The 11,524-nt window shown below is 35.2% G+C and overlaps 3 protein-coding genes across 3 annotated transcripts; 1 reads left to right on the top strand and 2 right to left on the bottom strand.

Moving 5' to 3' along the window:
* Positions 1–331: 331 nt before the first annotated feature.
* On the bottom strand, positions 332–2,351 carry LOC130982679 (pentatricopeptide repeat-containing protein At3g14330). Its single transcript, XM_057906727.1, has one exon. The coding sequence runs from the start codon at positions 2,338–2,340 to the stop codon at positions 370–372; it is 1,971 nt and encodes a 656-aa protein (XP_057762710.1). The 5' UTR covers positions 2,341–2,351; the 3' UTR covers positions 332–369.
* Positions 2,352–5,231: 2,880 nt separating this feature from the next.
* On the bottom strand, positions 5,232–8,079 carry LOC130979476 (asparagine--tRNA ligase, cytoplasmic 1-like). The gene is made up of 6 exons (XM_057902927.1): positions 7,530–8,079; positions 6,579–7,172; positions 6,124–6,380; positions 5,891–6,020; positions 5,703–5,761; positions 5,232–5,611 (listed from the first exon to the last, which is right to left on the bottom strand). The coding sequence occupies exons 1-6, from the start codon at positions 8,013–8,015 to the stop codon at positions 5,428–5,430; spliced, it is 1,710 nt and encodes a 569-aa protein (XP_057758910.1). The 5' UTR covers positions 8,016–8,079; the 3' UTR covers positions 5,232–5,427.
* A 147-nt stretch (positions 8,080–8,226) lies between these two features.
* On the top strand, positions 8,227–10,526 carry LOC130979477 (vacuolar protein sorting-associated protein 32 homolog 2). Its single transcript, XM_057902928.1, has 7 exons — positions 8,227–8,426; positions 8,541–8,703; positions 9,311–9,410; positions 9,525–9,610; positions 9,703–9,794; positions 9,888–10,002; positions 10,106–10,526. Exons 2-7 carry the CDS (start codon positions 8,626–8,628, stop codon positions 10,295–10,297), a joined length of 663 nt encoding a protein of 220 aa, XP_057758911.1. The 5' UTR covers positions 8,227–8,426; positions 8,541–8,625; the 3' UTR covers positions 10,298–10,526.
* The last annotated feature ends 998 nt before the right edge of the window (positions 10,527–11,524 follow it).

Below are 11,524 nucleotides of genomic sequence, written 5' to 3' on the forward strand. Positions count from 1 at the left end.
ATATAATAAGATTTTATCGGGGTAAACAAAACAAGTTTTTAATCAATGAAAATCAGAATTTTCCATTCTATCGGCAATTAAAGTAGGCTTATTTAAATCAAGCAAATGCTAGAAATTTTAAATTATTGTGATAGTTCTAGGGTTCGGAGTCAAATTGATGTGGCTATAATAAAACATTACAAACTGAATTTAGCCTTTCAAATTGCTCTTTCTTGGTGAGATTAACTCAATTTTGAAATTTTCTTCAAAAGTAAATATTGCTAACAATAGTTTGAAATATTAGTGAGAACAAAGGTGAATATTTTTCCAAAATTTTGTATGTCACTGAAACTTTTGTTGGAAACTTATTAACAACATTGTAACTTTCCATCACCAATAGTCCTTACAAGAACAAGTACCATTTTCAAAATGGTGAAACCTATTTGTATCTCTCAATACAATCAATCTCTTTGTAACTCTTGAAACTGCCTTCATCCATGAGTGACAATCCACACAAACTCTGAGGTTCTTAGTAATCCTAACTGGCATTCCCTCACCAGTGTTGATGAGTGCATACACTGCTGCAAGCCTTTCACTGTGTCCACAAACCCACATTGTCTTCATCTCTTCATTAATATCATGAAGAACAACTTCTGTGTCAGGGACATATCCCACTTTCTTTGTAGCATTTGACAACTCACTCCAAACTCTGCAAAACTCAGCTGAATTGCGAAAATCGGTGCTCCCTCCTGCGACAAATGTATGAATTCTATGCTTTATTTGTATCCAACTACATCCGGCATCTTTCTTGATTCCCCTCATTGCCATCATTTCTCTAACTCTCTTCACCTCCTCCCACATCCCTGCATTTGCATATATGTTGGACAACATCACATAGTTTCCGGAATTGTTAGGTTCAATCACAAACAACCGCTCGGCCACAGTTTCTGCGAGAGAAACGTTACCATAGAGCCGACACGAGTTAAGCAACGATCCCCATATGCTTCCGGTAGGCTTCATTGGAAGGCTTTCTGCCACTGCTAACCCCTCGTGGAGTTTCCCTGACCTACCTAACATATCTACCAAACAAGCATAGTGTTCTAGAGATGGTTTCACCCCATAATTTTGCATCACATGAAACAACCTGTTCCCCTCACTTGTAAGTCCTGAATGGCTACAACCAGATAACAAGGCAACAAAGGTGATACCATCTGGCCTAATGTTATTACTTATCATTTCATCAAACAAAGCCATTGCCTCATCTATTTGCCCATTGATTGCATACCCGGAAAGCATTGTATTCCATGATGTTAAGTCCTTGTTCTGCATTCGGTCAAACACTTTTCTACAATAACCAATTGCTCCACATTTGGCATACATGTCCATAAGAGAGTTAAGTAAAGGAACATCACCTCTCTTCTTAGACTTCACAATTTGCCCATGTATCTCCTTCCCACTGTGAAGTGCAGTAACTTGACCACAAACAGGAAGAACCGTTGTAAGGGTGACCCAACTGAACCCCATCGCCTCTCCCTGCATAACTCGAAAAGCATCGAGCATCTCAAACACTCTCCCTTGACCAGCGAAACCCGCAATCAGCGTGTTCCAAGACACAACATTTCGTTGAGGCATTACCTCAAACACCTTCAGTGCCTCATTGAAGCACCCTCCACACTCCACATAGAACTTCAACAGTGCATTGTTCACAACTTGATCAGCTTCCTCATCATGCTTCACAATCTGGGCATGGATTGCTCTACCCAAGAAAGTATCAGAGGTATCCACACAGGCCTTAAGAGCCGCCGAAAACGCGAAATTTCCGGGCTTCACAGAATGCAACAACATATTACTATACAGAAGCAGAACTTCAGTAGAAAATCCGTTTCTAGAGTACCCAATTGCCATGGCTACCCACACTGGCTCCGAGGGAGTGGCTTCACCGCTGGTTTGGTCATTGAAGACACGGCGAGCCTCGTCGAGTTGGCCGCAGACGGAGAAGAGTGTGATGAGCTTGCTCTTCAGGGTGGGGTTCTGCAAAAGGCTCGGTTTTGAGCGAAGAATGTGGGAACGGAGCTTTTGGGCATGTTCCAATGACTTTGTGGAGATGCAGGCATGGAGGAAGAGAGAGAAAACTTCAATGTCTTCATCATTGGGTTTGCGCTTTGAGGATTCTATAACGCTAAAGGCCTCCTCCAATTTTCCCAATTTGCAAAGGGATTTCAGGGTTGAACCAAGAGGTGGTGTTGTTTTGTGTAATTTCTGAGTTGTTGTGGTTCTTGGTGTTGGTGTGGCGGAAACTGTTATGTTGGTTTTGACAGTTATGTTCGTTGAGAGAGAAATGGCGGGGAACATGACCATCATGATAATGATAATGTGAGTGTTATTTTCTTTTTATTGTTATGAATTTGTTTCAACCTCTATATATACAATATAAGGTTGTCATAACATGAAGTACTTATGACGAGGTATATGAAATTTTTAAAAATCCAAAAAGTGGATGTGTTAGGTCAATATAAGTTCCCAAGAATAACCTCACATGTTTATATGTATATTTTTTTTCGTATTTTTATCAAAAAATTGTGTAGCTCGTCGTTAGGGTAAAATATTATTTTTAGGTGAATTCTACCTAACCCCTCTAAAATAATATGTAAGTTATCCTTCATGATGTGTCACATTTTAATTGGTTATTATCTTAACTATAGTTGGGTTATTTTGTAATTTATTATTTTAGATGAATAATTATATAATTTTTTAAAATATTAAAATTCTACCCCATTAATTGAAGCACGTTCTCACGCAAATCTCTTCTCTTTCTACAGTGCATCATTCCTTAACAGGTCATTGAATTCTCATGGCTCGTAACTTCCCCGTTATTTCCAGTATAGCCAGCGCCGACTTCATTTCTATCTCTTGTCCTCTCACTCAATCCCTTACCAACATCAACATCATTAATGATTAGTTCAGTTATTAAATTTTTTTCATTAAAAAAATATATATTTATTTAATTACATGATGGAATATATATTTATATGTAAAATATAATATAATAAAATAAATCTATTCAAAATACTTAAAAGTATATTTAAAATCATGAACATATAAATATAATAATAAAATTTGTACTCTAATCAAGTAAACATATTTTTTATCATACATAAATTATTTAAAAAATAAATATATTATTAAATTAATAATACAAATTTAAAATAATAAAATCCAATTTTTTACTGTATTTTTTTATAATATATATTTTTATTTTTTTAATTTACAATTTATTAGTACTTTATTATTTAATTAATGATTAAACAAATTATTTTTATAAAATTTTTTTGGTATTATCTTAGAGAAGAGACCAATATAATAATTTAAAAAATAATGTAAAAATAAAATTTTAAATAAAATATTTAATATTAAAATTTTTAAATACAAAATAATTTGTATAAATATTTGAAAGATAAATATCAATATATGCATAAATAAATAAACAGATAAAATGGGAGTACTCATAAAAAATAAATAATTATTTTTGTCTTCTTTATTTATTTTAAACATATATTTCATATTATATCTTGAATATCTATACAATTTATTTTTGTATTTAAAAATTTTAATATTAACTATTTTTATTTAAAATATCATTTTTACATTAATTTTTAAACTGTTATATTGGTCTCTTCTTTAAGATTATACAAAAAATAATTTCTCATGAAAATAATTTGTTTAATCATTAATTAAATAATAAAATATTAATAAATTAAAAATTAAAAGAATAAAAATACTATAAAAAATACTTATAAGAAAGTTGAATTTTATCATTTTAAATTTGTGTTATTAATTTTAATAATTTATATTTTTTAAATAATTTATGTATGATAAAAGATATTTACTTGTTTAGAGTACAATTTTATTACTATATTTGTATATTCCTGATTTTAATTATACTTTTAAGTACTCTGAATAGATTTATTTTATTATATTATATTTTACATATGAATATATATTCCATATATTATTTTTAATGAAAAAATTTAATAACCGAACTAACCATTAATTATGTTGGTAAGGAGTGATCCACGAAAAAAAGGGATTGAGTGAGAGGATAGGAGATAGCAATGAAGTCGGCGCTGGCTATACTGGGAAAAACGGGAAAGCTACAAGCCATGGGAATTCAACGACTCGTTAAGGAATGATGCACTGTAGAAAAGAGATTGTGTGCAACTAAGTCAGCGCTGCTTACCGGGTAGAATTTTAATATTTTAAGAAATTATACAATTACCCATCTAAAATAATAAATTACAAAATAACCTAACTATAGTTAAGATAATAACCAATTAAAGTGTGACACATCATGAAGGGTAACTTACATGTTATTTTAGAGGGGGTTGGGTAGAATTCACCTTATTTTTATACTTTAACGTTTAAGCTAAGTTCTAATTTAATTTCTAATATTTAAAATATCATATTTTTGTGTCAAACATCTTATTCCATTCTATTTTAGTCTTTTGATCAATTTTTTTTCTTTAAAAAATTATCCTTTTTCTATTATGATTTTCTTTTAAGTAATGGCAAAAATTATAATTATATTGATTATAATAATAGTTGTAGTGATTTGAGAACGAAAATAGTAGAAAAATAAGACTTTTTAATGCTTTGAAAAGCTTTTTTGTACTTGCTTTAACTAAAGTATTTTGGAACAAGCATTGTTGATAAGGTAACAATGTATACAGTGGTTGTAGTTAACCAGTTGGTAATGTATAAATAGAAAGGACGCGATGACGCATAAGAGTGAAAACATAAGGACAAATTCCTCAGGCGACCATTTCATTACATCAATTGTGAGCATCACTAACAACTTAATCTTAGCTCAGTAAATTACTAAATTAGAGCTCTCTGTTTGAAACTTCGGATTGACCATGTTTCCTCCATCTTTTGCACCTAGTTAATAGCAGCTTGGTTTCTCATGTGTTGAATAGCCCCAGATATTAAAGGTTCCATATGTTTTTAATCCAACACAAAACTCCGAGCTACCACTTTGTTAGTCTGTGATTAGAGAAATTTGGGGTTTACTTTCTCTGGTGTATAACTGATTTATAATCTTATGTATCAATGTATTTGGTTACCATAACAGCTTTGGCAAATGAATTAGCTAGTGTATAGCTCACAACCAAAAATATATAAATACCTTGAATTTCAAGCAATCTGGCATTTCACAGAAACAAACCTATGATAATGAATGAAGTACAATACAAGACTGGAAATAATAACTTTGATTGAATTATAAAGATTCTATCCTTTCAAATTGGATGTAGCAAAACAAAGAATAACCCAGCACATGTCCCAGGGTTGAGTTGCATCAAAACTAGCATTCACTAGATTTCTATTTATAACTCCAGCTACTTGTGGAATCAAATTGTACTAGTCACACATGCAACAGATCCATAACTATGATCATAGATCTGCCCTACCAGGATAACGAGGGAAGGGAATCACATCTCTAATATTTTCAAGGCCAGTTGCAAAAAGAATCATCCTTTCAAAGCCAAGACCGAATCCAGAGTGTTTCACGGTTCCATACCGCCTCAGATCAAGGTACCATTCATATGGCTCAAGAGGAAGCCCCATCTCCTTTATCCTGCAACATAAAAATGAAATAGTCATAAAAAAAAATGAAAGAGAACACAATTTGTGATCTATAATATATATAGCGCATTCATATTTCGAACCTTTGAACGATCACATCATATCGCTCTTCTCTTTGGCTTCCACCGATCAATTCACCAACCTGAAATTTACATTCATGCTTTATGTTCACCAAGAGAAGAGGCACTAGGTATCTAAAAATATTACCAATAGCTACTAGCCAGGAACACAAGATATGTTTATAATCAAATCAAATATGCAGGACAGATACCTTTGGTACAAGTACATCCATGGCGGCAACTGTCTTTGAGTCATCATTTAGTCGCATGTAGAATGCTTTGATATCTTTTGGATAGTTATACACAATTACAGGTTTCTGAAACTTTACCTCTGTAAGGTATCTGCATAACACCATGTCCCAGATATCAGTTACTCTAAGTCAATAAGAAAGAAGATCTTTGATAAGTGAAAAACACAAACCAAAATAAAATAAAACTAAAATACCTTTCATGCTCAGATGCCAAGTCAATTCCCCATTTCACTTCATTATCAAACTTCTTACCATTCTTCACAGCCTCCTCCAGTATTTCCACAGCTTCTGTATATGAAACACGAACAAATGGGGTAGAAGCAACCATTTTCAAACGATCAATGCAACCTTTATCAAACTTATCAGCCATGAACTTCATATCTTCTAGGCAATTGTCAAGTAACCACTGACACAAAAATTTCACGTATGCCTCGGCACAGTTCATGTCATCCTGCACAATAATGAAAAGTTGTGAGTTTCAAAAGCATAAGACCTACACCAAGGAGCATATCATTGGCACTAATAATAGCAACAAATAATATGCTTAATGATTAAATTTAGACATGGAAATAGTAAGAAAAGAATAGCCGTATATTCTCTTAAACTTATAATAATAGAACAACTGAGAATGAGTTCAAGGCCGATATACCTTCAACTCTGCAAAAGCAAGTTCTGGTTCTACCATCCAAAATTCTGCTAAATGTCTAGAAGTGTGAGAATTCTCTGCACGAAATGTTGGCCCAAAGGTGTATACACTACTTAGAGCACAAGCATAAGACTCAACTTGAAGTTGGCCTGAAACCGTCAAGAACGCTTGACGAGCAAAGAAATCTTTGGCATAGTCCACGTTTCCATCATCCTTCTTAGGAATACCGGGTTTAAGTTTGGATCTCTCCTCCAGCTTCGATAGAGTATCCTTTGATTTTTTAAGCTCATCCACAGCAGCGCCGATTTCCTTCTTACTTGCTTTGGCAGATTTCAATTGGGAAACAATTTCCCCTTTCTCCTTAACAACAACTCTAGCAGCTTCCACCTCGGCTTCTGTTGGAGGAGGATTATGTATTAGTTCCTTCTCCAGTCTCTCGGCTTCACTGAGCAAAGTTGTTACTTGAAACATTTCACCAGCGCCCTCACAATCACTAGTCGTGATTATTGGTGTGTGCACATATAGAAACCCGTGCTTATTGAAAAAAGTGTGTGTGGCATAAGCAAGAGCATTTCTAATTCGAGCAACAGCAGATATCTGCAATTGTACACAACAATCCAATGCTGTCAACAAAGAATCTTGATCTAAGAACAGGAAATATAATAAAATTTGATCTCAGGGTAAACACACAACAAAACTTCCCACTCTTGTCCATAATCACCTTCCATTCATTTGAACAAATCAAATAGAAAATTGGTACTCAATACTGATGCACATTAAACAGTAATGCATCAAGCACTATTTTTTATTTTTTCTAATCTATGCCACTAGATGAACTCCAACTAATCTAAGATTGATCCAAGTCAAGTTGAAACCCTAATTTCCATAATGATCTATTACAATAACCAAAAACAAACAAAATAAATACAAAAAACTGAAACTTTAGGAAATTACCGTGTTGGTTCTAGAGCGAAGGTGAACGAAGTCCCTTAAGAATTCAAGTGTGAGCCTCATTTTCGGAAGAGGGTACTTGGCAGGGTCGACGGGTCCCACATGAACAACCTTCTCCGCCCTTAGCTCCACCTTCTGCTTCGCCCCTTCCGGCGGCAACTTAAGCTCGCCGTCAAGCACCACGCAGGTCCCCGTCGGTACCACCTGAGACAGCTCGCCGGCGACAAGCCCCGCCTCCACGATCACCTGCAGGTTCCCGGGGCATGATCCGTCGTTGAGCTCCAAGAAAGCGAATGCGTCCTTGTCGGCTTTCCTACCCGTCTTTACCCACCCGCCCACGCGGGCCTTCTTGCCCGCTAGGCCCGACCCACCATCGGCCCGCGAGATTATGGAATTGATCGGAACCCTATCCGAGAACTCCGCTTTCGGAACGATCCCGTCGTCGTTTATGGTCGTCGCGGCCAATTGCTCCGCCGTAGCTTCCGCCATTGGCTTCTTCCTTTCTCTATTTCTCTCTTCTGATGAGAAAGTGAAAGTGCGAAACAACGAGACAACACAAATATCGGAAAAACCCTAGCCTTTTTTGTCAGAGAAAAACACTTTTTTGTCTGAATTTATGTTTGGGCCTAATGGGCCTGACCCATGAATTTCGCGCCACGTGGAGGGGGTGGAAAAAAGAAAGAAAAAAGAAAAAGACAACAGACAAGGTTCAAGGTTGCTTCTTTTCTCCTCTTTGAACCTCCAAACACCGAAACAACACGCTTGAAGGGGATTAAAACTAAAACTACCGGTCTTTCTTTCCTCTTTTGCGTTTCCTTTACCATACCCAGATCTCAAGTTCTGATCTCTTTGTTGACTTCTCTATCGATCTCACTCCAAAATCTGATTTTTCTAGAAGGGGTTGGTTCATATCACAGCCACTTTTTTCAGTTTTGTTTTGGGGTTTTATTCTTTCTTTCTTTGGTATTGTAAATATTTCGCGATTGAAATTGTTTCCTTTTTTCACTTTTTCAGGAAGATCGGTTCTGCAACGAAGAAGGGTACTATTGTAAAGGAGTTTGAATCTACATCTATACATATTAATCTATAAGGATCAACCATGTCTATGTTTGGGCGCATGTTTGGTAAACCTAAACAGGAAACCAATGCTTTAACCACTCTGGATAAGTTAAACGAGGTAATTCACTCATGATTATTCATATTTATGATGGTTCACTGGTGATTGCTTCATTTTTAAATGTTTCCCATGCTTTGTTCATATTAGATGAGTATGTAATAGGTGCAACTGTATGGATTGAAATTAGTTGTTAATTTTGATGAGTATGCTGTGTTTTTGAGCTCTAGCTTTATGTTGCAATTAAATTCCTCAGCTGCCTTATAATTTCACTTAATCTTGTTCCTATGGCAACTTTGATTTAGTGATTCCTAGTACAAATCATTCCCCCAAGATTATGGATAATGCCTTTTGGAACTCACGAGAATAGATGACAAGTTGTTAGTGTGCTCTTGCCAGTTTTTTTCCGACGATGTTAGACTCTTGTTTGTAGGGAGATTGCTTGATCATGGTTAGATCATAGATGATAAGAATTTTACAAAATCTTTTATTCATGGCTGGAGGATAATAATGTTTTCAAAGTTTAAACGCGTCATTATCCAATGTTTTCTGCATCGTGTAGTATCATACGTAGATTTTTGTTACCCTTTTCCTTTTCGTATAGTATTAATTTTATGCCTTCGGGGAAAATTTTTCTCAATTTGACTGTTTTGGTTTGTGAATCTTATAGACGCTTGAAATGCTGGAGAAAAAGGAGAAAGTTCTCCTTAAGAAGGTTTCAGCTGAAGTTGAAAAGGCGAAAGAATTCACAAGGGCGAAGAACAAAAGGGGTATACTGCATTACTCTTGTGTTGCTGTTCAATACAATAGTTTTTTTAATGCCTTCATTCCTCCCACCTTCACTTCTATTGTGACCTGAGATTTGTGCATTCTGTTTCATGCAGCGGCAATACAATGTTTGAAGAGGAAGAGGCTATATGAGCAACAGATAGAGCAACTTGGGAATTTCCAGTTGCGCATTCATGACCAGGTGTTTATCCGATATTCCAATAGAATTTGTCCATAAAATGTTTTAGTTTATTATCTTTGATTTGCATCTTATGTTGGAAACTTGTGTTCCAGATGATAATGTTGGAAGGTGCCAAAGCCACCACAGAAACAGTAGATGCATTAAGATCTGGAGCATCGGCTATGAAGGCTATGCAGAAAGCAACGTATGTAGTGCAACTTATGCTATGATATATCGGTTTTCTTACAGCTTATTCTTCACATGATGTCTTATATATTTTTTAATTAACTTTTTCCAGGAATATTGATGATGTTGACAAGACCATGGATGAGATCAATGAGCAAACCGAAAACATGAAGCAGATTCAGGAAGCACTGTCTGCTCCAATTGGTGCAGCAGCTGATTTCGACGAGGTGATCTTAAAATTGTTTACCATATTATATTCATTGTGTAGTGTCACATTTTTTTAGCATGTCTTCAATGCATTCTGAATTTTCTGTCTTCTTCCCTTTTTAGGATGAATTGGAAGCTGAGCTTGAAGAACTGGAGGGTGCTGAATTGGAAGAACAGCTTCTTCAACCAGCAACTACAGCTCCTGCTGCCCCGGTGCAAGTCCCAGCCGGCCGGCAACCTACTCGGCCTGTCCCTGCAAAACGCACTCAAGAAGAAGACGAATTGGCAGCTTTGCAGGCTGAGATGGCACTTTGAGCAGGTCCATATTCTCAAATGTAATACAATCCGATATCCACACTACGCATTAGTTTGTTTTAGTTCAATGAATGTTGCGTCACAACCAACATCGCAGTTTAATGGCTTGTGTATTTATCATTTTCATGTTAGCTATCAACTTTTGCACCTTTGAGAGTGCACTTGTACAATAGTCTGGAAAAGTTGAACCTGAGATCACTTGTCAATAAGATAAATATCATTTTGTGCAGTTGTTGTTGTTGGATTTGTTGGTGGCTATGATTAAGCCAGAATTTTTGCAGGCACCATTTTGTGCATGATGACCACTATTATGTGTGAAACCATTGAACAGATCAGAGTAAGGTGACAAGATTTGAACATAAAAGTGTCTTTCAAGATTGATCTTCCTTCAGTTCAGTGTATATCTCAAAATCAAAATTTAAAGGTGGAAATTCATATCAGGATTGTAGTAGTCTCCTAAATCAAGAAAAGGGGCCCAAGATTAGTTTATCAAAATGTTGGTAATTGAGAGACTAATATTATTGAACATTAAATTAGTCTTGTATAGTGTAATTTGGCATCATATAAAATTTAAGTGAGACTAAAAAACACGTGAAAGAGAATCCATTTTCAAGTTATATATGAATTGTATTGTATACAAACAACTGAACAAGTTGGTGACGAATTTGTATTTTGCTATTTATGTGCCATTCAAATTGGACTTTAATGTTTATATTATCCTTTTTGTTATTAAGTAAAAGCCTAAACATAAAAACTAATCCAATTTATCCAGGAAAAGAGACGTCCCTAGAGCACGTTAAGTTAACTTTTATGTCAATTCTTTGCGAAGACATTATTGCAAATTCATCTTTTGTTATAACCTAAACATAAGCTAATCTGTATTGCTATTTGTTTTGTGAAAGCGAATTGAGCATTGCAACTTGCAAGTTGTTTTGTGGAGAACAGGTTGTAAAACTATTCTTCATTACTAAATTGAAACAAAGGAACCAGAAGAAAAAAAAAAAAGCCAAAAGCAAAAGCTGTTTATTACTATTCCACACCCCCACAACCCCCTTCCCCTACCAAATCCCTTTAAGAGATTCTGACTCATTTTCATTTTTTTTCAATGGGACTAAACTTTTCTACAATTCATAATGTGAAATAAAAGTGGAACCAAGAATTAATGGCAAAAATATACACTAGAGGAGAGAAAGTGAATGTGACACACCCCCACCAATATCAAATAAG

Source organism: Arachis stenosperma, chromosome 5 (assembly GCF_014773155.1).
Source record: "Arachis stenosperma cultivar V10309 chromosome 5, arast.V10309.gnm1.PFL2, whole genome shotgun sequence".
NCBI classification, from domain to species: domain Eukaryota; kingdom Viridiplantae; phylum Streptophyta; class Magnoliopsida; order Fabales; family Fabaceae; genus Arachis; species Arachis stenosperma.

Excerpts from the sequence above, each read along its gene's own strand:
- LOC130982679 (XM_057906727.1), bottom strand. The coding sequence starts at position 2,340 with ATGATGGTCATGTTCCCCGCCATTTCTCTCTCAACGAACATAACTGTC.
- LOC130979477 (XM_057902928.1), top strand. The coding sequence starts at position 8,626 with ATGTCTATGTTTGGGCGCATGTTTGGTAAACCTAAACAGGAAACCAAT. Across the intron at positions 9,611-9,702 it reads AGTTGCGCATTCATGACCAG|ATGATAATGTTGGAAGGTGC; the intron begins GTGTTTATCCGA and ends CTTGTGTTCCAG. Across the intron at positions 10,003-10,105 it reads CAGCAGCTGATTTCGACGAG|GATGAATTGGAAGCTGAGCT; the intron begins GTGATCTTAAAA and ends TTCCCTTTTTAG.
- LOC130979476 (XM_057902927.1), bottom strand. The coding sequence starts at position 8,015 with ATGGCGGAAGCTACGGCGGAGCAATTGGCCGCGACGACCATAAACGAC. Across the intron at positions 6,021-6,123 it reads TTGGCATCTGAGCATGAAAG|ATACCTTACAGAGGTAAAGT; the intron begins GTATTTTAGTTT and ends GGTGTTATGCAG. Across the intron at positions 5,762-5,890 it reads TGGATGTACTTGTACCAAAG|GTTGGTGAATTGATCGGTGG; the intron begins GTATCTGTCCTG and ends TGTAAATTTCAG.